This window comes from Chiloscyllium plagiosum, unplaced genomic scaffold (genome assembly GCF_037043375.1).
Source record: "Chiloscyllium plagiosum isolate Xiang-an unplaced genomic scaffold, Cpla_swu_hap1 HiC_scaffold_46, whole genome shotgun sequence".
In the NCBI taxonomy this organism is placed as follows: domain Eukaryota; kingdom Metazoa; phylum Chordata; class Chondrichthyes; order Orectolobiformes; family Hemiscylliidae; genus Chiloscyllium; species Chiloscyllium plagiosum.
This window is the reverse complement of record NW_028270184.1, coordinates 12,255,036-12,282,370: the sequence shown is the minus strand read 5'-3', so window position 1 is coordinate 12,282,370 and position 27,335 is coordinate 12,255,036. Positions and strand designations below refer to the sequence as shown.

The following is a 27,335-nucleotide window of genomic DNA, read 5'->3' as shown; positions in this document are numbered from 1 at the left end:
CCTCCAACTCTATAATGATATACTGTTCCAATAAAACACTTATTAAAATTACATCAACTTAATTTCAAAACCACCCAGCGGCTGTTGTCTTCGGTGTCTATCTTCTTCCGGCTGAGGATCTTCCTGGGTCGGCATCCTTCCTTTTTACTGTGAATGCGTTACGTATTTTTAAAAAAACGTCCCTTTGTTTGGGAGTGTTTCCTAATTTCTTGAATCTGTGTTAATGGCAGTTGTTCTGTCTGATTTTCAAACATTTTATGTCCCCAACATCGGATCATCTCATTGGTTCGATGTTGGCAAAACAATAAATTCAAACTCGATTGGGTCTTAGTATCCTGGACATAGTTTAATCTGACTGGTTAAATTCAACTTGTTATTAAAACAACAACCAACTCAGGTTCCATTTCACAGCCAAATGTTACATATTTCCAATTTTCCAGTACACTCTGAGACTGCTCTTGTAAGCTCTCAGTTCCGAACAGCAGTCACTCTCTTAAAGGTACAGTATTCACCTTCAATTTCATAACAATAGTTAAAATACAACAAAAGAAAGAAGAACTTAGAATAACTTAAGTCTTTTGGAAAACTTAACAGAATAATAGATACAGTAACTATTGCCAATTAACTGTTCCAGTGTAGTAACTTCCCACAAACACATCACTCGGGAAAAAGGCAAATTCAGAAAACAGATTGTCTCAAGTGCAATTCAGCAGCAGAGAGAGAAATCCCAGCTTCCGGTTGTCACCAAGAAAAGGGAAAAAAATAGCCTCTACTTCCTCAAGACTCTAGCAGCTTCTCCTGAATTTGAAAGTTAAGGAAAACTAGAAATCCTAGTCTGTGAGAGCACACAACGCCCAGCCAGGCTGCTTCTATTGTTCTTACTTTAAAAAAAAACCCAAGGCCTCACGAGCTGTTTATGTAACCACTCGTTCAATCTTCCTCTTAAAAGCAGCCCGGACAAAATAAATCTCTTGAAGGCACAGCATCATCACACTGTCATAAAATCTCCTTCTGTGCACTCACAGGAGAGGGTCAGATGGGGACAAGATTCAACAAAAGGGACAATTCTTTTCTCACTGAGCTTAATCTGGGAACAGGGAATGGAAACAAAAACCACGTTGCCATCGCAGCGAAAATGAATATGAGTGTTGTTGGGAGGTAGGAGTCGAGACTGGAAAAGCAAAGCAGGTCAGGCAGCATCCGAGGAGCAGGAGAATCAACGTTTAGGGCGTAAGCCCTTCATCAGGAATGAGCCCACGTCGATTCTCCTGCTCCTCGGATGCTGCCTGACCTTCTGTGCTTTTCCAGCACCACACTCTCGACTCTGATCTCCAGCATCTTCAGTCCCTACTTTCTCCTTTGTCTTAGTTTGGTCATGGGGGGGGTTGCGGTTAAGAAAAGGCTCGTTCATGTGTCTAGCTTCGCTGCTGACCCCCCCCCCCCCCCCACCTCCCTGTTTGCTCGGCGGATGCCAATTGACCCCAGTGCCCTCTTGCCCGCAGGTGCCACGTTTGACGTGGCGATGCGCTTCCTCTACGAGTGTCCCTGGAAACGCCTGCAGGAGATGCGAGACCTGATTCCCAACATCCCCTTCCAGATGCTCCTGAGGGGCGCCAATGCTGTGGGTTACACCAATTACCCGGACAACGCGGTGCACAAGTAAGCTGGCCTGGGCACCCCTCCCTGCGTGACGGCTTTCGGCTGGTACGCGATACCCCCCTCTGGGGAAAACGTCCCTGATAACCTCACCGTGTCACAGCGTGTGTCCTAGCAGGTCTCTCACAACATGACGCGTACTGTCAAAGACATGGTACACTCTACGTCAGACTGGCCTAGCTTGAGTGGGGAGCCACTAATCCCGAAACGCAGCGCATGTTCTGGGGAGCTGGCATCAAATTCCCACCAGGGTGGAATTTTAATTACATTTTTTTAAATGTCTGGAATTAAGAATTGACTGATGACCATGAAACCATTACCAATTGTCATAAAAACCAATTGGTTCACTCGAGTCACAGAGATGTACCCCAAGGAATCAGACCCCTTGGCCCAACTTGTCCATGCCGACCAGATATCGTGAATTAATCTCATCCCCTTTTTCCAGCACTTGGCCCACATCCCTCCAAACCCTTCCTATTCATACACCCATCCAAATGCTTCTTAAATGTTGCAATTGTACCAGCCCCCACCACTTCCTCTGGCAGCTCATTCCATACACGTACCACCCTCTGTGTGAAAAAAGTTGCCCCTCAGGTCCCTTTTAAATCTTTCCCTTCTCACCTTAGACTTACGTGCAATTCTGGTCTCCCTGCTACAGGAAGGGTGTTGTGAAACTTGAAAGGGTTCAGAAAGGATTTACAAGGATGTTGCCAGGCTCAGAGGGCTTGAGCTACAGGGAGAGGCTGAATAGGCTGGGGCTGTTTTCCGTGGCGCATCGGAGGCTGAGGAGTGACGTTATAGAGGTTTATAAAATCATGGGGGGCATGGATAAGATAAATAGACAAAGTCTTTTCCCTGGGGTGGGGGAGTCCAGAACTAGAGGGCATAGGTTTAGAGTGAGGGGGGAAAGATATAAAAGAGACCTAAGGGGCAACGTTTTCACACAGAGGGTGGTATGTGTATGGAATGAGCTGCCAAAGGAAGTGGTGGAGGCTGGTACAATTGCAACATTTAAGAGGCATTTGGATGGGTATATGAATAGGAAGGGTTTGGAGGGATATGGGCCGGGTGCTGGCAAATCTATTTCGGATATCTGGTCAGCATGGACGAGTTGGACTAAAGGATCTGTTTCCGTGCTGTACCTCTCTCTGACTCTATGCCCTCTAGTTTTGGACTCCCCGACCCCAGGGAAAAGATCTTGGCTACTCACGCTGTCCATGCCCCTCATGGTTTTATAAACTTCTATAAGGTCACCCCTCAGCCTCCGACACTCCAGGGAAAACAGCCCCAGCCTGTTCAGCCTCTCCCTGTAGCTCAAATCCTCCAACCCTGGCAACATCCTCGTAAATCTTTTCTGAACCCTTTCAAGTCTCACATCTTTTCTATAGCAGGGAGACCAGAACTGAATGCAATATTCCAACAGTGGCCTAACCAATGTCCTGTACAGCCACAACATGACCTCCCAACTCCTGTACTCAATGCAGTGACCAATAAAGACAAGTGTATCAAACGCCTTCTTCACTATCCTATCTCCCTACGATTCCACTTTCAAGGAGCTATGAACCTGCACTCCAAGGTCTCTTTGTTTAGCAACACTCCCTAGGACCTTACCATTAAGTGTATAAGTCTTGCCCTGATTTGCACCAATAATAGGGAGGAAATCTGCCATCCTTACCTAGTCAAGCCTACATGTTAACTCTTGATTATTCTCTGGGCAATTTGGGATGGGCGATGAATGGTGGTCTACCCAGAGATGCCCACATCCTGTGATTGTGCTTGTAATATATGTAGACACCAGGAGTTGCAATAAATCCATCAGTGTTCCATTACACTCATCCCCTCCTGATGTTACGGGAGTACCATCTCGGATCAGGTACAAATACCTTCCTGAAGGTTCACATATCTCTGGAAGATAGTGAGGACTGAACAGGCCTGGATTACAACTCCCCAGATCCCAGATATCACATGATCCTTTGCCATCTCCTCCGCACTGTGAGACATCCTCGCTGTCCAAGATGGAGGGACTAATTGTCAAGACTATTTTTTTTGCAAACGTGTCCCCTTTATCAATGGAAGAGCAATGGGTACAAAAGCACTCAATTCATGCTGCATCCGTACAAGTCGCTAGGTCTCACCTTGGCCTCAGCTCTCAGTTTAGGTCTGGGCTTTGGTGACTGAAAATGTTGTAAAAACGCATCCGGTTTGCTCATCTGGGACAACTCTTACCAGACAAACAGACAACTCTTCCTCTGCCAGTCCGTGCCACGTACAAACCACCCTCTGGGTGAAAAGGTTGCCCCTCGGGTCTCCTCTCTCTTTAAGCCTGTGGCCTCTAGTATTGGACTCCCGTACCCTGGGGAAAAGATCTTCACCATTCACCTCATCTGTGGCCCGCATGATCTTATAAACCTCTATAAGGTCACCCTCTAGCCTTCTACACTCCAGGGAAGGAGAAGTCACAGCCTGTGCAGGCTGTCCTTAAAACTCTCCTTATACCAAACCCTCCAGTCTCAGTAACACCCTTACTGACATCCTTTCTATAGCAGATTGTACACAGTACTCCAAGTGTGGCCTCACCAAGGAAGCGTTCAGGAGGGATATGGGCCAAGTGCTGGCAAATGGGATTAATTCAGGATATCTGGTCGGCATGGATGAGTTGGACCGAAGGGTCCATTTCCAGGCTGTTTATCTCTAGAACTCAATTTGCACGCTAGATGTAGCTGTCCCTGACTTTTCCTCACCCTTTAATTGCCCATCGGGAGGCTAAGAAGAGGCAGTTATGTTGCTGGGGTTTGGTGTCACAAGTAGGCCAGACTGGGTAAGGCCAGAAGATTTTCTTGTGGCAAGGCCGAATGGCGTACTCCTGCTCCCTCATGGGTCTAACCGCTCCCCGCCCCCCCAGCGCCTCCAAACCCCCATCCGCATTCCCCGTCACTTGGGACTACGTTCCTGAATCTTTTCTGCACGCTCTCCAATGCCTTAGCTGCCCAGATACACTGTGGAACCTGCCTGAGAGTGCGCTAGGAGGCAGGCTCACTCGAGGCCTTCTCTGGGCCAAACAGGAATGGTGGTGACGGGTGGCGGTGCGAGGGCATCGCTCCTTCGGAGAGCTGGCACCGCGGTGACAGGCTGGAGCCACCCTGCGATTCGCCGACCTCGCACCAATCCTTGACGGCCTCCACGTCTACAACTTCCCTCTTCACCAACCCGAGCGCTCCCTCGCTCCGTGTCACCCCCATCCCCATGTACCGTGCGCTGTTACTATAAACCTGCCTCTAACACAAAGAAGCCACTGCCCTCACATGGAGGCATCGTAATTCGGGGCAGGAGAAGGCCACTCGGCCCTTCCGGCCTGCTTTGCCCTTCTATAGGATCATGGCTGATCATGCAACTCAGTCCCCACTTTCTCCCTCATACCCTTCAATCCTTTAGGCCCAGGAACTACATCTAATTCTCTCCTGAAAACATTCAATGTGGCCTCAGCTGTTTTCACTGACAGAGAATCCCACAGGCTCCCCACTCTCTGGGTGAAGACATTTCTCCTTGTCCCCATTCTGAAACAGCATAATCCCGTGACCCCCTCCCCGGTTCTGGATTCTCCAGGTCATCAGGAACATCTTGTCTGGTCCTTTTGGAATTTAATAGATATCGATGTGTTCTTTGAAATTCCTGTGAGTACAGTCCTCACCGATCCAGTCTCTCTTCATATGTCAGTCCCACCATCCGGGGAAATCAGTCTGGGTCTGGGAACCCTTCCTGCACTCCCACCCTTGTCAGAACATCCCTCCTCAGATACGGAGTCCCCCCAAAACTGCTCACAACACCCCAGGGGGTGGCCTTACCCCGTATAATGGCAGCAAGACTATCCCCGCATCTGTACCCCAACCCTCTCACTGACGTACCATTTGCCTTCTTTCCCCACCTCCCCCCCCCCCCCCCCCCACCCCCCGCTTGCCTTCAGTTCACTTCGACCCTCTGTATCCTATCGCGCACCCAGCATTGTCGCCATGCTGCCAACGCCGCTTTCCTAATGTGGGCGCTAGCCTGGCTAAAACGCCAGCGTTTTGGCGACCCCACGGGAGGTCAGCGTCCACCACACGGCTTTCATCGGCCCCCGCCAAGGATAAAACCCATGGCCAGTTCGCTCAAACATGATTGGCCTGATGAGAAACGTGAACAGGGGTGTCTGAAGCTGTGAGGGACGTCACGACATTCAAACGTCTTGCTCATGGGGTGGGCGAGAACATAGAACAGTCCAGCACAGAGCAGGCCCTTCGGCCTACGATGTTGTGCCAAGCATTAATCCGAACATAAAATAAAATAACTTAACCTACACACTCCTCAACTCACTGCTGTCCATGTGCCTGTCCAGCAGTCTCTTAAATGTCCCTAATGACTCTGCTTCCACCACCACCGCTGGCAACGCATCCCATTCACTCACAGCTCTCTGGGTAAAGAACCTACCTCAAACGTCCCCTCTCTACCTTTCTCCTAATATCTTAAAACGCTGACCCCTTGCACCAGTCAATCCTGCCCTGAGGAAAAGTTTCTGGCTATTGACTCTATCCATGCCTCTCATTATCTTGGATACCTCAGTAGCGGTGTGGTGACCGTACCACTGGACCAGCACTCCATTCCCAGATGGGAAAGTGAACATATAGACTAAAACTACACCGCTGCTTGGAAATGGGCCGAACGGTCAAAATGGAGCTCAATTTTGAGTGCTGTTGGGAGGGGACGTCAGCCATACTTACCCGTTCTTAGCCTCCATAGCAACACGGTCAACCGTCCTCTGAAAGGGGTGAGGTACCGGGCTCGAAATGTTAACTCTGGGCTTCTTTGTTTTTAATTCACTCACAGGATGTGGCCAGGCCAGCATTTATTGCCCATCCCTAATTACCCAGGGGGCTGTTAAGAGACCACCACATTGCTGGGGTGGGGGAGGGGCGGGGTGACATGTAGGCCCAGACCGGGTAAAGATGGCAGATTACTTTTCCCTCAAGGGGATTGGTGAACCAGATGGGCTTTTCCTACAAGCGTGAGCAGTTTCTTGGTCATCATTAGACTCTTAATTCCAGACTTTTCTTGAATTCAAATTCCACGATCTGCCCAGGAATATCAGCTGAGTTTCCGGATTAATGCTCCAGTGATAGTACCACTAGGCCATAGTCTCCCCCTACTGGGTTTCCTCCAGCGTTCTCCGCATTTGACTCAGATTTCTAGAATTTTCCAGAGGTTTATAGATAAGAGGGGGATGGGGGGAGGGGAGTGGAGCCAATGCTTGTCCTGAGAAAGCGTGATTTTGTTTAAGTGATCCGATCAGGAATTTTGGGGTAGGAACACCAGAGGGAGTGGCGGAGGTAGGGCGTATGGATGTATTGAATGGGGCGGGGTTGTGGGGAGGGGGGGGTGCAAGGGGCAGTGAAGGAGAGAGGGAGAAAGGATGGGTGGGGGAGGGGGAGGGAGACCCGGAAGTGCAAACGCAGAGCCCCTTCTGGGCCCAACGTGTCTGGGGGAGGTGGATGGGGGATAGGGGAAGGCAGCTTGCGACAGTGCCGGGTCTCACTCCCATGAGGTGTCCTTCAGGTTCTGCGAAATAGCCAAGGAGAACGGGATGGACATCTTCCGCGTGTTCGACTCCCTGAACTACCTGCCGAACATGATCCTGGGCATGGAGGCAGCAGGGAACGCTGGTGGTGTGGTGGAGGCCTCCATATCCTACACCGGGGATGTCTGTGACCCCAACAGAACCAAGTACTCACTGGATTACTACCTGAAGCTGGCCGATGAACTGGTCAAGGCTGGTACGCATATCCTCAGCATCAAGGTAAGGGGCTCTGAGGCTTGAGTTCCCTGTCAGGGGCGTACAGCACGGAAACAGACCCTTGGTTTGACTTGTCCAGGCCGACCAGATCTCCTAAATTAATCTAGTCCCACCTGCCAGCACCCGGCCCATATCCCTCCAAACCCTTCCTATTCATATACCCAGCCAGATGCCTCTTAAATGTTACAATTGTACCAGCCTCCATCACTTCCTCTGGCAGCTCATTCCATACACGTACCACCCTCTGTGTGAAACAGTTGCCCCTTAGGTCTCTTTTACATCTTTCCCCTCTCACCCTAAACCCTCTAGTTCTGGACTCCCCCACCCCAGGGAAAAGACTTTGCCTATTTACCCTGTCCATGCCCCCTCATGATTTTATAAACCTCTATAAGGTCACCCCCTCCGACGCTCCAGGGAAAACAGCCCCAGCCTGTTCAGCCTCTCCCTGTAGCTCAGACCCTCCGAGCCTGGCAACATCCTGGTGAATCTTTCCTGAACCCTTTCAAGTTTCACAACGTCCTTCTTATAGCAGGCAGACCAGAATCGCACACAATATTCCAACAGTGGCCTAAACAATGTCTTGTCCAGCTGCAGCATGACCTCCGAGCGCCTGTACTCAATGCGTTGACCAATGAAGGCCAGCAGACCAAACGCCTTCTCCACTATCCTGTCTACCTGCGACTTCCAAGGAACTATGAACCTGCACCCCAAGGGCTCTTCATTCGGCAACACCCCCGCGTCCTGCCCTGATTTGCTTTCCCAAAATGCAACACCTCACATTTATCTCAATTAAACTCCATCTGCCACTCTTCGGCCCATTGGCCCATCTGATCAAGATTCTGTCGTACTCTGAGGTAACCCTCTTCGCTGTCCGCTCCACCTCCGACTTTGGTGAGCTTGAGGGACCAGCCATTGATGTTTAGAGGTGGTCTTGTAGAAACTGTGCACGCTCTCGCGGTTGGGTGGCAGGGAAGATGTCTCCTCACGTCGGACAGCCTAGAAAAAGAGAGGGCGCAGTTGGAAGGAGGTGCACCTTTGAGAGCACAGTTGCAGAGAACTCTCCCTCCCCCAGTTTGGAGACGTAGACCTCAGAAAGGCCCTTCAGCCCATCATGTCCACTCCGGCCTCATGCTGCAAGCCCTTTTCTCAGCCTTGTCGATATTTTCTGTTCGAACCCCAGACACGGAGTACGCTCGAAAAACTCAGCAGCTGGGAAGTGTCATGGCCCCGACCAAACCCCCTACAAATCCAAGAAGCAGAAAGCCCAGACTCCAATTTTTTTTTTTCAAGTCAAGCGTGTTCCAGATGCAGTTTGATGAGCCAAACTACCCGAAGGGTTAGGAGGGTTTTGGCCTGTATCACCCCTAGAGGCAGCGCATTCCTGATTTCCAATACCCTCTGGGTGAAAAGATTCCGACTTGATTCCCCTTGAACCCTCTCGTCCTTTCCCTAAAATTCCTTTCATCCCTGATGGCACTCGGTGGCAAGGATTTGGGTGGAGGGAGTGTGACACTTCACAAGGTCGAGGGAGCCTGATTCTGGGTGCAGCCCGAGGAGACACGCTGAGCAGGGGGAGAAACATTCACCGGGTGCGTCCACAAAACCAGAGGGCGTGCTTTCTAGGCTGCTGCTGTCCCCTCACTGTCAGGGTGCACTGCTGAACGTGCTGAGACATTATCACAGCGAGCAAACGCGGGACTGACTGATGCCAGTTTTGTATCATTGAGACTGCGCTTTTACGGAGAGACACATATTTCAATATGGGCTTTGGAGTGGTGAGTCTGGACCATTCATTCATTAGTGTGTCAGACCATTCCTGTGAGGAAAGCGCATCTATCAAAGGAAATGAGACACGTCTGTGTCACTCTGCTGGGAGAGGTAATCCATGCATTTTTCATTTACTGGGTAACTCAGGCTGCAGAGCTGGGTGTGGATCCACATTTAACCGTGAGCTGGCAACGCAGGGCAGCGCTTCAGAAAGCAGCACTGAAGACAGTACAACTCTCCGCGGACCCCTCACTCCCCCCAGGCTTTCAGTCATGGCTGCATTTATTCCCCATTCCCTCGTCTTGTAGCACTGCTGCATCCCTTGTGATGATGATGCACTGCTGCAGCCCTTGTGACGATGATGCACTGCTGCAGCCCTTGTGACGATGATGCACTGCTGCAGCCCTTGTGATGGTGATGCACTGCTGCAGCCTTGTGATGATGATGCACTGCTGCAGCCCTTGTGACGATGATGCACTGCTGCAGCCCTTGTGACGGTGATGCACTGCTGCAGCCTTGTGACGGTGATGCACTGCAGCAGCCCTTGTGGTGATGCACTACTGCAGCCTTTGTGGTGATGATGATGCACTGCTGCAGCCCTTGTGACGATGATGCACTGCTGCAGCCCTTGTGATGGTGATGCACTGCTGCAGTCCTTGTGATGGTGATGCACTGCTGCAGCCCTTGTGACGGTGATGCACTGCTGCAGTCCTTGTGATGGTGATGCATTGCTACTTCCCTTGTGACGATGATGCACTGCTGCAGCCCTTGTGACAGTGATGCACTGCTGCAGCCCTTGTGATGGTGATGCACTGCTGCAGCCCTTGTGACGGTGATGCACTGCTGCAGCCCTTGTGACGGTGATGCACTGCTGCAGCCCTTGTGATGGTGATGCACTGCTGCAGCCCTTGTGACGGTGATGCACTGCTGCAGTCCTTGTGATGGTGATGCACTGCTGCAGTCCTTGTGACGGTGATGCACTGCTGCAGCCCTTGTGATGGTGATGCACTGCTGCAGCCCTTGTGACGGTGATGCACTGCTGCAGCCCTTGTGACGGTGATGCACTGCTGCAGTCCTTGTGACGATGATGCACTGCTGCAGCCCTTGTGACGGTGATGCACTGCTGCATCCCTTGTGATGGTGATGCACTGCTGCAGCCCTTGTGATGGTGATACACTGCTGCAGCCCTTGTGACAATGATGCACTGCTGCAGTCCTTGTGATGGTGATGCACTGCTGCAGTCCTTGTGATGATAATGCACTGCTGCAGCCTTGTGATGGTGATGCATTGCTACTTCCCTTGTGATGGTGATGCACTGCTGCAGCCCTTGTGACGGTGATGCACTGCTGCAGCCCTTGTGATGATGATGCACTGCTGCAGCCCTTGTGACGATGATGCACTGCTGCAGCCCTTGTGACGGTGATGTACTACTAAAGCCCTTCTGGTGATGATGCACTGCTGCATCCCTTGTGACGGTGATGCACTGCTGCAGCTCTTGTGATGATAATGCACTGCTGCATCCCTTGTGACGGTGATGCACTGCTGCAGCCCTTGTGATGATGCACTGCTGCATCCCTTGTGACGGTGATGCACTGCTGCATCCCTTGTGACGGTGATGCACTGCTGCAGCTCTTGTGATGATGATGCACTGCTGCAGCCCTTATGATGATGATGCACTGTTGCAGCCCTTGTGATGGTGATGCACTGGCGTAGCCCTTGTGATGATGCACTGCTGCAGCCCTTGTGACGGTGATGCACTGCTGCAGCTCTTGTGATGATAATGCACTGCTGCATCCCTTGTGACGGTGATGCACTGCTGCAGCCCTTGTGACGGTGATGCACTGCTGCAGCTCTTGTGACGGTGATGCACTGCTGCAGCCCTTGTGACGGTGATGCACTGCTGCAGCCCTTGTGACGATGATGCACTGCTGCAGCTCTTGTGATGATAATGCACTGCTGCATCCCTTGTGACGGTGATGCACTGCTGCATCCCTTGTGACGGTGATGCACTGCTGCAGCTCTTGTGATGATAATGCACTGCTGCAGCCCTTGTGACGGTGATGCACTGCTGCAGCCCTTGTGACGGTGATGCACTGCTGCAGCTCTTGTGATGATAATGCACTGCTGCATCCCTTGTGATGATGCACTGCTGCATCCCTTGTGATGATGCACTGCTGCATCCCTTGTGACGGTGATGCACTGCTGCAGCTCTTGTGATGATAATGCACTGCTGCATCCCTTGTGATGATGCACTGCTGCAGCCCTTGTGACGGTGATGCACTGCTGCAGCCCTTGTGATGGTGATGCACTGCTGCAGCCCTTGTGATGATAATGCACTGCTGCATCCCTTGTGATGATAATGCACTGCTGCAGCCCTTGTGATGATAATGCACTGCTGCATCCCTTGTGATGATAATGCACTGCTGCAGCTCTTGTGATGATGATGCACTGCTGCATCCCTTGTGACGGTGATGCACTGCTGCAGCTCTTGTGATGATGCACTGCTGCATCCCTTGTGACGGTGATGCACTGCTGCAGCTCTTGTGACGGTGATGCACTGCTGCAGCCCTTGTGACGGTGATGCACTGCTGCAGCTCTTGTGATGATAATGCACTGCTGCAGCCCTTGTGATGATGCACTGCTGCATCCCTTGTGACGGTGATGCACTGCTGCAGCTCTTGTGATGATGATGCACTGCTGCATCCCTTGTGACGGTGATGCACTGCTGCAGCTCTTGTGATGATGCACTGCTGCATCCCTTGTGACGGTGATGCACTGCTGCAGCTCTTGTGACGGTGATGCACTGCTGCAGCCCTTGTGACGGTGATGCACTGCTGCAGCCCTTGTGATGATGATGCACTGCTGCATCCCTTGTGACGGTGATGCACTGCTGCAGCCCTTGTGATGGTGATGCACTGCTGCATCCCTTGTGACGGTGATGCACTGCTGCAGCCTTGTGATGATAATGCACTGCTGCATCCCTTGTGACGGTGATGCATTGCTGCAGCCCCTTGTGATGGTGATGCACTGCTGCATCCCTTGTGACGGTGATGCACTGCTGCAGCCCTTGTGACGGTGATGCACTGCTGCAGCCCTTGTGACGGTGATGCACTGCTGCAGCTCTTGTGATGATAATGCACTGCTGCAGCCCTTGTGATGATGCACTGCTGCATCCCTTGTGACGGTGATGCACTGCTGCAGCTCTTGTGATGATGATGCACTGCTGCAGCCCTTGTGACGGTGATGCACTGCTGCAGCTCTTGTGATGATAATGCACTGCTGCATCCCTTGTGACGGTGATGCACTGCTGCAGCCCCTTGTGATGATAATGCACTGCTGCAGCCCTTGTGACGGTGATGCACTACTGCAGCTCTTGTGATGATAATGCACTGCTGCATCCCTTGTGACGGTGATGCACTGCTGCAGCCCCTTGTGACGATGATGCACTGTTGCAGCCCTTGTGACGATGATGCACTGCTGCATCCCTTGTGATGGTGATGCACTGCTGCAGTCCTTGTGATGGTGATGCACTGCTGCAGCCCTTGTGATGGTGATGCACTGCTGCAGCTCTTGTGATGGTGATGCACTGCTGCAGCCCCTTGTGACGATGATGCACTGTTGCAGCCCTTGTGACGATGATGCACTGCTGCATCCCTTGTGATGGTGATGCACTGCTGCAGTCCTTGTGATGGTGATGCACTGCTGCAGCCCTTGTGATGGTGATGCACTGCTGCAGCCCTTGTGACGGTGATGCACTGCTGCAGGCCTTGTGATGGTGATGCACTGTTGCAGCCCTTGTGATGGTGAGGCACTGCTGCAGCCCTTGTGATGGTGATGCACTGCTGCAGCTCTTGTGACGATGATGCACTGCTGCAGCCCTTGTGATGGTGATGCACTGCTGCAGCCCTTGTGACGGTGATGCACTGCTGCAGCTCTTGTGATGGTGATGCACTGCTGCAGCCCTTGTGATGATGATGCACTGCTGCAGTCCTTGTGACGGTGATGCACTGTTGCAGCCCTTGTGACGATGATGCACTGCTGCATCCCTTGTGACGGTGATGCACTGCTGCAGTCCTTGTGACGGTGATGCACTGTTGCAGCCCTTGTGACGAAGATGCACTGCTGCATCCCTTGTGACGGTGATGCACTGCTGCAGTCCTTGTGATGGTGATGCACTGCTGCAGCCCTTGTGACGGTGATGCACTGCTGCAGCCCTTGTGATGGTGATGCACTGCTGCAGCCCCTTGTGACGATGATGCACTGTTGCAGCCCTTGTGACGATGATGCACTGTTGCAGCCCTTGTGACGATGATGCACTGCTGCATCCCTTGTGATGGTGATGCACTGCTGCAGCCCTTGTGATGGTGATGCACTGCTGCAGCCCTTGTGACGGTGATGCACTGCTGCAGCCCTTGTGATGGTGATGCACTGCTGCAGCCCTTGTGACGGTGATGCACTGCTGCAGCCCTTGTGACGGTGATGCACTGCTGCAGCCCTTGTGATGGTGATGCACTGCTGCAGCCCTTGTGACGGTGATGCACTGCTGCAGCCCTTGTGATGGTGATGCACTGCTGCAGCCCTTGTGACGGTGATGCACTGCTGCAGCTCTTGTGACGGTGATGCACTGCTGCAGCCCTTGTGACGGTGATGCACTGCTGCAGCCCTTGTGATGGTGATGCACTGCTGCAGCCCTTGTGATGGTGATGCACTGCTGCAGCCCTTGTGACGGTGATGCACTGCTGCATCCCTTGTGACGGTGATGCACTGCTGCAGTCCTTGTGACGGTGATGCACTGCTGCAGCCTTTGTGACGATGGAGCAATGTCCTGGTCACTCTGGGAACATTGTACTGGTCACTCTGGGAGCACTGTCCTGGTCACTCTGGGAGCACTGTCCTGGTCACTCAGGGAACATTGTACTGGTCACTCTGGGAGCACTGTCCTGGTCACTCTGGGAGCACTGTCCTGGTTACTGTGAGAGCACTGTCCTGGTCACTCAGGGAACATTGTACTGGTCACTCTGGGAGCACTGTCCTGGTCACTCTGGGAGCACTGTCCTGGTCACTCTGGGAGCACTGTCCTGGTCACTGTGGGAGCACTGTCCTGGCCACACTGGGGGAGCACTGTCCTGGTCACTCTGGGAGCACTGTCCTGGTCACTGTGGGAGCACTGTCCTGGCCACACTGGGGGAGCACTGTCCTGGTCACTCTGGGAGCACTGTCCTGGTCACTCTGGGAGCACTGTCCTGGTCACTCTGGCAGCACTGTCCTGGTCACTGTGTGGGCGCACTGTACAGGTCACTCTGGGAGAACTATCCTGGTCATTCTGGGAGCACTTTCCTGGTCACTCTGGGAGCTCTGTCCTGGTCACTGTGGGAGCACTGTCCTGGTCACTCAGGGAGCACTGTCCTGGTCACTCTGGGAGCACTGTCCTGGTCACTGTGGGAGCACTGTCCTGGTCACTCAGGGAGCACTGTCCTGGTCACTCTGGGAGCACTGCCCTAGCCACTCTGGGAGCACTGTCCTGGTCACTCTGGGAGCACTGTCCTGGTCACTCTGGGAGCAATGCCCTGGCCACTCTGGGAGCACTGTCCTGGTCACTCTGGGAGCACTGTCCTGGTCACTCTGGGAGCACTGCCCTGGCCACTCTGGGAGCACTGTCCTGGTCACTCTGGGAGCACTGTCATGGTCACTCTGGGAGCACTGTCCTGGTCACTCTGGGAGCACTGTCCTGGTCACTGTGGGAGCACTGTCCTGGTCACTCTGGGAGCACTGTCCTGGTCACTCTGGGAGCACTGTCCTGGCCACTGTGGGAGCACTGCCCTGGCCACTCTGGGAGCACTGTCCTGGTCACTCAGGGAGCACTGTCCTGGCCACACTGGGAGCACTGCCCTGGCCACTCTGGGGGAGCACTGTCCTGGCCAATCTGGGAGCACTGTCCTGGCCACTCTGGGAGCACTGTCCTGGCCACTCTGGGAGCACTGTCCTGGCCACACTGGGAGCACTGTCCTGGTCACTCAGGGAGCACAGTCTGGTCACTCAGTGAGCACTGTCCTGGCCACACTGGGTGCACTGTCCTGGCCACTCTAGGATGCACTGCCCTGGTCACTCCGGGAGCACTGTCCTGGTCACTCTGGGAGCACTGTCCTGGTCACTCTGGGGGAGCACTGTCCTGGTCACTCTGGGAGCACTGTCCTTGCCACTCTGTGGGAGCACTGTCCTGGTCACTCTGGGAGCACTGTCCTGACCACACTGGGAGCACTGTCCTGGTCACTCTGGGAGCACTGTCCTGGTCACTGTGGGAGCACTGATCTGGCCACTCTGGGAGCACTGTCCTGGTCACTCTGGGAGCACTGTCCGGGCCACTCTGGGAGCACTGCCCTGGTCACTCTGGGGGAGCACTGTCATGGTCACTCTGGGAGCACTGTCCTGGTCACTCTGGGAGCACTGTCCTGGTCACTCTGGGAGCACTGTCCTGGTCACTCTGGGAGCCCTGTGCTGGTCACTCTGGGAGCACAGTCCTGGTCACTGTGGGAGCACTGTCCTGGCCACTCTGGGAGCACTGTCCTGGTCACTCTGGGAGCACTGTCCTGGCCACTCTGGGAGCACTGTCTTGGTCACTGTGGGAGTACTGTCCTGGCCACTCTGGGAGCACTGTCCTGGTCACTCTGGGAGCACTGTCCTGGTCACTCTGGGAGCACTGTCTTGGTCACTGTGGGAGCACTGTCCTGGTCACTCTGGGAGTACTGTCCTGGCCACTCTGGGAGCACTGTCTTGGTCACTCTGGGAGCACTGTCCTGGTCACTCTGGGAGCACTGTCCTGGTCACTGTGGGAGCACTGTCGTGGTCACTCTGGGAGCACTGTCCTGGCCACACTGGGAGCACTGTCGTGGTCACTCTGGGAGCACTGTCCTGGTCACTCTGGGAGCACTGTCCTGGTCACTCTGGGAGCACTGTCCTGGCCACTCTGGGAGCACTGTCCTGGCCACTCTGGGAGCACTGCCCTGGTCACTCTGGGGGAGCACTGCCCTGGTCACTCTGGGAGCACTGTCCTGGTCACTGTGGGAGCGCTTCCTGGTCATTCTGAGAGCACTGTCCTGGTCACTGTGGGAGCGCTTCCTGGTCATTCTGAGAGCACTGTCCTGGTCACTGTGGGAGCACTGTCCTGGTCACTCTGGGAGCACTGTCCTGGTCACTGTGGGAGCACTGTCCTGGCCACTCTGGGAGCACTGTCCTGGTCACTGTGGGAGCACTGTCCTGGTCACTCTGGGAGCACTGTCCTGGTCACTCTGGGAGCACTGTCCTGGTCAGTCTGGGAGCACTGTCCTGGTCACTGTGGGAGCACTGTCCTGGCCACTCTGGGAGCACTGTCTTGGTCACTCTGGGAGCACTGTCCTGATCACACTGGGAGCACTGTCCTGGCCACACTGGGAGCACTGTCCTGGTCACTCTGGGAGCACTGTCCTGGTCACTCTGGGAGCACTGCCCTGGTCACTCTGGGAGTACTGTCCTGGTCACTCTGGGAGCACTGTCCTGGTCAGTCTGGGAGCACTGTCCTGGTCACTGTGGGAGCACTGTCCTGGCCACACTGGGAGCACTGTCCTGGTCACACTGGGAGCACTGTCCTGGTCACACTGGGAGCACTGTCCTGGCCACACTGGGAGCACTGTCCTGGTCACTGTGGGAGCACTGTCCTGGTCACTCTGGGAGCACTGTCCAGGCCACACTGGGAGCACTGTCCTGGCCACACTGGGAGCACTGTCCTGGTCACTCTGGGAGCACTGTCCTGGTCACTCTGGGAGCACTGTCCAGGCCACACTGGGAGCACTGTCCTGGCCACACTGGGAGCACTGTCCTGGTCACTCTGGGAGCACTGTCCTGGTCACTGTGGGAGCACTGTCCTGGTCACTCTGGGAGCACTGTCCTGGCCACACTGGGAGCGCTGTCCTGGTCACTGTGGGAGCACTGTCCTGGTCACTCTGGGAGCACTGTCCTGGTCACTCTGGGAGCACTGTCATGGTCACTCTGGGAACATTGTCCTGGTCACTGTGGGAGCACTGTCCTGGCCACTCTGGGAGCACTGTCCTGGTCACTCTGGGAGCACTTATCTGGCCACTCTGGGAGCACTGTCCTGGTCACTCTGGGAGTACTGTCCTGGCCACTCTGGGAGCACTGTCCTGGTCACTCTGGGAGCACTGTCCTGGGCACTCTGGGAGCACTGTCATGGTCACTCTGGGAGCACTGTCATGGTCACTCTGGGAGCACTGTCCTGGCCACACTGGGAGCACTGTCCTGGTCACTCTGGGAGCACTGTCCTGGTCACTGTGGGAGCACTGTCCTGGTCACTCTGGGAGCACTGTCCTGGCCACACTGGGAGCGCTGTCCTGGTCACTGTGGGAGCACTGTCCTGGTCACTCTGGGAGCACTGTCCTGGTCACTCTGGGAGCACTGTCATGGTCACTCTGGGAACATTGTCCTGGTCACTGTGGGAGCACTGTCCTGGCCAGTCTGGGAGCACTGTCCTGGTCACTCTGGGAGCACTTATCTGGCCACTCTGGGAGCACTGTCCTGGTCACTCTGGGAGTACTGTCCTGGCCACTCTGGGAGCACTGTCCTGGTCACTCTGGGAGCACTGTCCTGGGCACTCTGGGAGCACTGTCATGGTCACTCTGGGAGCACTGTCATGGTCACTCTGGGAGCACAGTCCTCGTCACTCAGTGAGCACTGTCCTGGTCACTCCGGGAGCACTGTCCTGGTCACTGTGGGAGCACTGTCCTGGTCACTCTGGGAGCACTGTCCTGGTAACTCTGGCAGCACTGTCCTGGTCACTCAGTGAGCACTGTCCTGGTCACTCAGGGAGCACTGTCCTGGTCACTGTGGGAGCACTGTCCTGGTCACTCTGGGAGCACAGTCCTGGTCCCTCTGGGAGCACTGTTCTGGCCACTCTGGGTGCACTGTCCTGGTCACTCTGGGAGCACTGTCCTGGTCACTGTGGGAGCACTGTCCTGGCCACTCTGGGAGCACTGTCCTGGCCACTCTGGGAGCACTGTCCTGGCCACTGTGGGAGCACTGTCCTGGCCACTCTGGGAGCACTGTCGTGGTCACTCTGGGAGCACTGTCCTGGCCACTCTGGGAGCACTGTCCTGACCACTCTGGGAGCACTGTCCTGGTCACTCTGGGAGCACTGTCCTGGTCACTCTGGGAGCAACGTCCTGGTCACTGTGGGAGCACTGTCCTGGCCACTGTGGGAGCACTGTCCTGGCCACTCTGGGAGCACTGTCCTGGTCACTGTGGGAGCACTGTCCTGGCCACACTGGGAGCACTGTCCTGGCCACACTGGGAGCACTGTCCTGGCCACTCTGGGAGCACTGTCCTGGTCACACTGGGAGCACTGTCCTGGTCACACTGGGAGCACTGTCCTGGTCACTCTGGTAGCACTGTCCTGGCCACACTGGGAGCACTGTCCTGGCCACTGTGGGAGCACTGTCCTGGTCACTCTGGGAGCACTGTCCTGGTCACTCTGGGAGCACTGTCCTGGTCACTGTGGGAGCACTGTCCTGGCCACTCTGGGAGCACTGTCCTGGCCACTCTGGGAGCACTGTCCTGGCCACTCTGGGGGAGCACTGTCCTGGTCACTGTGGGAGCACTGTCCTGGCCACACTGGGAGCACTGTCCTGGTCACTCTGGGAGCACTGTCCTGGTCACTCTGGGAGCACTGTCCTGGTCACTCTGGTAGCACTGTCCTGGCCACACTGGGAGCACTGTCCTGGTCATTCTGGGAGCACTGTCACGGCCACTGTGGGAGCACTGTCCTGGCCACACTGGGAGCACTGTCCTGGTCACTCTGGGAGCACTGTCCTGGTCACTCTGGGAGCACTGTCCTGGTCACTCTGGGAGCACTGTCCTGGCCACACTGGGAGCACTGTCCTGGTCACTCTGGGAGCACTGTCCTGGCCACTCTGGGAGCACTGTCCTGGCCACACTGGGAGCACTGTCCTGGTCACTCTGGGAGCACTGTCCTGGTCACTCTGGGAGCACTGTCCTGGCCACACTGGGAGCACTGTCCTGGTCACTCTGGGAGCACTGTCCTGGTCACTCTGGGAGCACTGTCCTGGCCACTCTGGGGGAGCACTGTCCTGGTCACTCTGGGAGCACTTATCTGGCCACTCTGGGAGCACTGTCCTGGTCACTCTGGGGGAGCACTGTCCTGGTCACTCTGGGAGCACTGTCCTGGCCACTCTGGGGGAGCACTGTCCTGGTCACTGTGGGAGCACTGTCCTGGTTACTGTGGGAGCACTGTCCTGGTCACTCTGGGAGCACTGTCCTGGCCACTCTGGGAGCACTATCCTGGTCACTCTGGTAGCACTGTCCTGGTCACTGTGGGAGCACTGTCCTGGCCACTCTGGGAGCACAGTCCTGGTCACTCTGGGAGCACTGTCCTGGTCACTCTGGGAGCACTGTCCTGGCCACTCTGGGAGCTCTGTCCTGGCCACTGTGGGAGCACTGTCCTGGCCACTGTGGGAGCACTGTCCTGGTCACTGTGGGAGCACTGCCCTGGCCACACTGGGAGCACTGTCCTGGCCACACTGGGAGCACTGTCCTGGTCACTCTGGGAGCACTGTCCTGGTCACTCTGGGAGCACTGTCCTAGTCACTCTGGGAGCACTGTCCTGGTCACTCTGGGAGCACTGTCCTGGCCACACTGGGAGCACTGTCCTGGTCACTCTGGGAGCACTGTCCTGGCCACTCTGGGGGAGCACTGTCCTGGTCACTCTGGGAGCACTTATCTGGCCACTCTGGGAGCACTGTCCTGGTCACTCTGGGGGAGCACTGTCCTGGTCACTCTGGGAGCACTGTCCTGGCCACTCTGGGGGAGCACTGTCCTGGCCACTCTGGGAGCACTGTCCTGGTCACTCTGGGAGCACTATCCTGGTCACTCTGGGAGCACTGTCCTGGCCACTCTGGGGGAGCACTGTCCTGGCCACTCTGGGAGCACTGTCCTGGTCACTCTGGGAGCACTGTCCTGGTCACTCTGGGAGCACTGTCCTGGTCACTGTGGGAGCACTGTCCTGGCCACTCAGGGAGCACTGTCCTGGTCACTCTGGGAGCACTGTCCTGGTCACTGTGGGAGCACTGTCCTGGTCACTCTGGGAGCACTGTCCTGGTCACTCTGGGAGCACTGTCCTGGTCACTGTGGGAGCACTGTCCTGGCCACTCTGGGAGCACTGTCCTGGTCACTGTGGGAGCACTGCCCTGGTCACTCTGGGAGCACTGTCCTGGTCACTGTGGGAGCACTGTCCTGGCCACTCTGGGAGCACAGTCCTGGCCACTCTGGGAGCACTGTCCTTGTCACTCTGGGACCACTGTCCTGGTCACTCTGGGGGAGCACTGTCCTGGCCACTCTGGGAGCACAGTCCTGGCCACTCTGGGAGCACAGTCCTGGCCACTCTGGGAGCACTGTCCTGGTCACTGTGGGAGCACTGTCCTGACCACACTGGGAGCACTGTCCTGGCCACTCTGGGAGCACTGTCCTGGTCACTCTGGGGGAGCACTGTCCTGGCCACTCTGGGAGCACAGTCCTGGCCACTCTGGGAGCACAGTCCTGGCCACTCTGGGAGCACTGTCCTGGTCACTGTGGGAGCACTGTCCTGGCCACTGTGGGAGCACTGTCCTGGCCACTCTGGGAGCACAGTCCTGGCCACTCTGGGAGCACTGTCCTGGCCACTCTGGGAGCACTGTCCTGGCCACTCTGGGAGCACAGTCCTGGCCACTCTGGGAGCACTGTCCTGGCCACTCTGGGAGCACTGTCCTGGCCACTCTGGGAGCACTGCCCTGGCCACTCTGGGAGCACTGTCCTGGCCACTGTGGGAGCACTGTCCTGGTCACTCTGGGAGCACTGTCCTGGTCACTCTGGGAGCACTGTCCTGGTCACTGTGGGAGCACTGCCCTGGCCACTCTGGGAGCACTGTCCTGGTCACTCTGGGAGCACTGTCCTGGTCATTGTGGGAGCACTGCCCTGGTCACTCTGGGAGCACTGTCCTGGTCACTCTGGGAGCACTGTCCTGGTCACTCTGGGAGCACTGTCCTGGTCACTGTGGGAGCACTGCCCTGGCCACTCTGGGAGCACTGTCCTGGTCACTGTGGGAGCACTGTCCTGGTCACTCTGGGAGCACTGTCCTGGTCACTCTGGGAGCACTGTCCTGGTCACTGTGGGAGCACTGTCCTGGTCACACTGGGAGCACTGTCCTGGTCACTCTGGGAGCACTGTCCTGGCCACTGTGGGAGCACTGTCCTGGTTACTGTGGGAGCACTGTCCTGGTCACTCTGGGAGCACTGTCCTGGTCACTCTGGGAGCACTGTCCTGGTCACTGTCAGCCCGTGTCCATTCCCATGGGCATGTTTCCGATGAGGTCAGCATGAATCTTTCTGAATGTCATTGTGTTGTAGGGACGTACGGAGTAGCCATGTATTCCTCGGGACCCTGAGACCGGACATGATCCCGAATGACACAATGTGCCCTGGAATTCCCTGGCATTTCCATTCCCGCTGGATTTCGGCACTCTCCCAGCTGTTCTCCCAAATCACCACTCTATATTTTCATCGTTCTGTCTATTGAGCCATCATATCCAGTGCCACAGGTCAAACGCCTTTATTCAGACACTGCTCCTGTTCCGGTACTGTTAGGGTGCTACGTAGATTAAGGACGTTGCTATACTTTGTACCAAAAATGTACAGGCAGGTTTTATCTCTCTCTCTCTCTCTCTCTCTCTCTCTCTTTCTCTCTCCGTCTCTCTCTCTCTCTTTCTCTCTCTGTCTCTCGCTCTGTCCCTCTCTGTCTCTTTCTCTCTCTCTCCAACTCGCTCTCTGTCTCTCTCTCTCTCTCTCTCTCACACTCTCCCTCTCTCTCTGTCTCTATCTCTCCCTCTCTCTCTCTCTCTCTCTCCCTCTCCCTCTCTCTCTGTCTCTGTCTCTCTCTCTCTCTCTCTCTCTCTCTCTGTCTCCCCCTGGGTCTCTCTCTCTCTCTCTCTCTCTCTCTGTGTCTCTCTCTCTCTCTCTCTTTCTCTCTCTGTCTCTCTCTGTCCCTCTCTGTCTCTTTCTCTCTCTCTCCAACTCGCTCTCTCTGTCTCTCTCTCTCTCTCTCTCACACTCTCCCTCTCTCTCTGTCTGTGTCTCTCTCTCTCTCTCTCTCTCTCTGTCTCCCCCTGGGTCTCTCTCTCTCTCTCTCTCTCTCTCTGTGTCTCTCTCTCTCTCCCCCTGGGTCTCTCTCTCTCTCTCTGTTTCTGTCTCTCTCTGTGTCTGAAGTTCTATCATTCACAGCAGATAAAGGTTCCTGGCTAAAATTGGAAGCCCACCTTTCTTTGACAGGGTGGTTGGGAGTGGCAGCTTATTACAGAGCACTGCACCTCCCTTGTAACCACAATTTTTCACAGCAGCAAAATAAGTGTAAATGTCAAAGTCTTGGCAGGTTTGGAGCTGTCTCCCACGGCTCTTAGCCAGCGATAAAGGCATGCGATAACACTCCATAATATGTGACCAGTAACCCACGCCAGACACCATGAGAGAGCTCCGCAGCGAGGGTGGGGTAGGTGGCCATGACTCAGAAGCATTTATCTTCCAAAAATGAAGCCGCCCCAGACCGCAGTCAGCCGCCTGCATCCAAAACATCCCCCTGGTTCGGAATCGCCTCTTCCCTGAGGGGGGAGCTGAGTTAGATCACGCTCGGAGGACGGGCTAACACAGGAAAGCTCAGCTAAATACCCAACGCGAAAGCCGAGTTGTCCCCTCCCTCTCGTTCCCCCAGGTTAGGGTTGCACAGCACGGAGACGGGCCCTTCGGCCCCTCTCGCCCATGCCAGCTCCTTTTCCCAAGCTAATCTAGTCCCATTGGCCTGCGTTTGGCCCAAATCCCTCATACAGCCATGGAGATGTCCAGCACTGAAACAGACCCTTCGGCCCAACTCATCCAGATATCCTAAATTAATCCAGTCCATTTGGTTTATATTCCTCTAAACCCTTCAATCACACAGATTCTCCCCACTCTCTGGGTGAAGCCATGACTTCTCGTTTCAGTCCAATATGTCCTATCCCAGATGGATAGACCATGCCCCCCTAACACCCCCCCCGGTTCTGCACTCCCCCCCCCCCCCCACTGTCATCGGGAACAGCGTTCCTGCCTTCACCTTGTCTGGCCGTGTGAGAACTTTCTGTCAGAGCTCCCCCCACCTCATCCTTCGAAACTCCATGGTGCAACCAGTCAGAGATCGTCCTGATACTGACCCATGGACGCTACATACTTCCTCCCTCAGGGTCATCAAAGCTGGGATGAGGGAAGTCATATAATCCTTGATTCAATCGATTAGCCGGGTCACAGCCAGAGCGACACGCCCACTCGGCGGCCATCTTGACAAAGCAAAGCTGGAAGCTCCCAGTGTTCTGAGGGCAGAGCTCCCTTTCTCCAGATCCAACAAGTATTATCCGCGCGTGTGGGGACTCCCGGGAATTGTCAGAGCTGGAGGTTGAGGAGGTTTGAGGACGGCACCAAAGATTGTTGGTGTCGCGGATAGTGAAGAAGGTCACCACGCGATCTCGACCGGACCAGGTCAAGGTGTGGCAGATGGGGTTTAATTGAGGTAATTGTGAGGCGTTGGATTTTGGGAAGGCAAACCAGAGCAGGACTTATCCACTTAACGGGGGAGCCTTGAGGAGTGCTCCTGAAGAAAGAGACCTCGGAGTGTAGGTACACAGTTCCTTAAAAGCGGAATCACAGGTTGGGCAGGGTATTAATGAAGGCATTTGGCGCCGAGTGTCGGTCAGGCCGCTTTTAGAATACTGCGTTCAATTCTACAGGAAGGATGTTGTGAAACTGGAAAAGGGTTCAGCAAAAATTGACAAGGATGTTGCCAGGGTTGGAGGGTTTGAGCTACAGGGAGAGGCTGAGCAGGCTGGGGCTGTTTTCCCTGGAGCGTCGGAGGCTGAGGGGTGACCTTATAGAGGTTTATAAAATCATGAGGGGGCATGGATAGGGTAAATAGGCAAAGTCTTTTCCCTGGGGTCGGGGAGTCCAGAACTAGAGGTTAAGGGTGAGAGGGGAAAGATATAAAGGGGCAACTTTTTCACACAGAAGGTGGTACGTGTATGGAATGAGCTGCCAGAGGAAGTGGTGGAGGCTGGTACAACTGCAACATTTAAAAGGCACATGAATAGGAAGGGTTTGGAGGGATATGGGCCAAATGCTGGCAAATGGGACGAGATGAATTTAGGACATCTGGTCGGCATAGAACAAGTTTGACCAGAGGGTCTGTTTCCGTACAGGACAGGTCAATGACTGGATGAGCAGGAATGCCATTATCTGATATCACACGCCAGTCAGCTCACTCTGATCGATAAGGTTCGGACTCGCTGCGTCATGCAGCACATGGCCCAGATTCAGAGCCCAGGCCGAAGCAGCAAGCAAGCTCTTCCTTCCTCATCCCGCCACCCACAACGCACATCCCCGTGCTCCTTAACCCTGAGCCAGTGCTGCACTGTCGGACAGTCAATGCTGAGGGAGTGCCACACGGTCGGAGGGTCAGTACTGAGGGAGTGCCGCACAGTCGGAGGGTCAGTACTGAGGGAGAGCCGCACTGTCGGAGGGTCAGTACTGAGAGAATGCTGCACTGTCAGAGGGTCAGTACTGAGGGAGTGCCACACTGTCGGAGGGTCAGAGCTGAGGGAGTGCCGCACTGTCGGAGGGTCAGTGCTGAGGGAGTGCCGCACTGTCGGAGGGTCAGTACTGAGGGAGTGCCACACTGTCGGAGGGTCAGAGCTGAGGGAGTGCCGCACTGTCGGATGGTCAGTACTGAAGGAGTGCCGCACTGTCGGAGGGTCAGTACGGAGGGAGTGCCGCACTGTCGGAGGGTCAGTACTGAGGGAGTGCCACACTGTCGGAGGGTCAGTGCTGAGGGAGTGCCGCACTGTCGGAGGGTCAGTGCTGAGGGAATGGGCACTGTCGGAGGGTCAGTGCTGAGGGAGAGGGCACTGTCGGAGGGTCAGTGCTGAGGGAGCGCCGCACTGTCTAAGGGTCAGTACTGAGGGAGTGGGCACTGTCGGAGGGTCAGTACTGAGGGAGTGCCGCACTGTCGGAGGGTCAGTACTGAGGGAGTGGGCACTGTCGGAGGGTCAGTGCTGAGGGAGTGGGCACTGTCAGAGGGTCAGTACTGAGGGAGTGCGGCACTGTCGGAGGGTCAGTGCTGAGGGAGTGCCGCACTGTCGGAGGGTCAGTGCTGAGGGAGTGGGCACTGTCGGAGGGTCAGTGCTGAGGGAGCGCCGCACTGTCGGAGGGTCAGTACTGAGGGAGTGGGCACTGTCGGAGGGTCAGTACTGAGGGAGTGGGCACTCTCGGAGGGTCAGTGCTGAGGGAGTGGGCACTGTCGGAGGGTCAGTACTGAGGGAGTGGGCACTGTCGGAGGGTCAGTACTGAGGGAGTGGGCACTGTCGGAGGGTCAGTGCTGAGGGAGTGGGCACTGTCGGAGGGTCAGTGCTGAGGGAGTGCCGCACTGTCGGAGGGTCAGTGCTGAGGGAGAGGGCACTGTCGGAGGGTCAGTGCTGAGGGAGCGCCGCACTGTCTAAGGGTCAGTACTGAGGGAGTGGGCACTGTCGGAGGGTCAGTACTGAGGGAGTGCCGCACTGTCGGAGGGTCAGTACTGAGGGAGTGGGCACTGTCGGAGGGTCAGTGCTGAGGGAGTGGGCACTGTCAGAGGGTCAGTACTGAGGGAGTGCGGCACTGTCGGAGGGTCAGTGCTGAGGGAGTGCCGCACTGTCGGAGGGTCAGTACTGAGGGAGTGGGCACTGTCGGAGGGTCAGTGCTGAGGGAGCGCCGCACTGTCGGAGGGTCAGTACTGAGGGAGTGGGCACTGTCGGAGGGTCAGTACTGAGGGAGTGGGCACTGTCGGAGGGTCAGTGCTGAGGGAGTGGGCACTGTCGGAGGGTCAGTACTGAGGGAGTGGGCACTGTCGGAGGGTCAGTGCTGAGGGAGCGCCGCACTGTCGGAGGGTCAGTACTGAGGAAGTGGGCACTGTCGGAGGGTCAGTACTGAGGGAGTGGGCACTGTCGGAGGGTCAGTGCTGAGGGAGTGGGCACTGTCGGAGGGTCAGTGCTGAGGGAGCGCCGCACTGTCGGAGGGTCAGTACTGAGGGAGTGGGCACTGTCGGAGGGTCAGTGCTGAGGGAGTGGGCACTGTCGGAGGGTCAGTGCTGAGGGAGCGCCGCACTGTCGGAGGGTCAGTACTGAGGGAGTGGGCACTGTCAGAGGGTCAGTACTGAGGGAGTGGGCACTCTAAGTGTGTCTAAACTGAACAGTGGCAGCTGCTCTGTCCTTGCATGTTCCTGCCTCTCCTGCCCCATTCCATAAACCTTTTCTGTCCCTCTCCAAGGCCATTGCACCATTCCGAAAGGAAAGAGGAGAAAACACAGTGATGCAGCTTGCCGGGGGGGGGGGGGGGGGGGGGGGGGGGGGGTGAGCTGTGATTTGTAAAGGTTTAGAAAACCATCCTTACAGTTTAGAAATTCAGTTTGAATATTTGTTCAAATGGTGACAAGTTCAGTGTGGGAGTTATGTTGCTGAATAGAGTGCGATGCAAACGCCTTTGTCCGACTCATCCCTCGGTTCGACTGACTGCTCCTCATTCCTCGAAACCCCCGGATCCGAAATCCGTCATGCAGAGCGTTCTCAGCATCTGGGGCTGTCACTTTGTGAATCCGCTCTCTGTGGGCTGAAAAGGGACTGGTGTTCGCCCACGTATCAAAACCATGCCTGCAGGATTCGGGGAAACTTTCATCTGACAAAAAGAAAACTTGCATAATGACTTGCAGTAGAATAATGTTCAGCAAAGAGAGTGTTTCAGCCTGAGGGCTGATGCTCATTCTGACATTTTCTGTAATATTTCTACCGTCAGTAATTTGCAGTGCCTGGCTGCTTCTGTGTAATTGTTTTACTTATAAATAAATCTGATTGATTAGTTTAACCTGCAGAAATCACAGCAGCCAATTTGCACACTGCAGGTTCATGGTATATGAAGAAAATTAATTTTCTCCTTCACACCAGGACTGTACCTCA

The 27,335-nt window shown here is 55.3% G+C and overlaps 1 protein-coding gene across 3 annotated transcripts in view; it reads left to right on the top strand.

Annotated features, from left to right (window-relative positions):
• Window positions 1–27,335, top strand: part of LOC122543886 (pyruvate carboxylase, mitochondrial-like) — a 931,966-nt gene that overhangs the window by 765,071 nt on the left and 139,560 nt on the right. For all 3 annotated transcript variants that reach the window (XM_087983758.1, XM_087983759.1, XM_087983757.1), the window contains 2 exons: window positions 1,503–1,659; window positions 7,243–7,483. In XM_087983758.1, coding sequence (XP_087839884.1) covers window positions 1,503–1,659; window positions 7,243–7,483 — 398 coding nt within the window. The remainder of the gene's footprint in view (window positions 1–1,502; window positions 1,660–7,242; window positions 7,484–27,335) is intronic.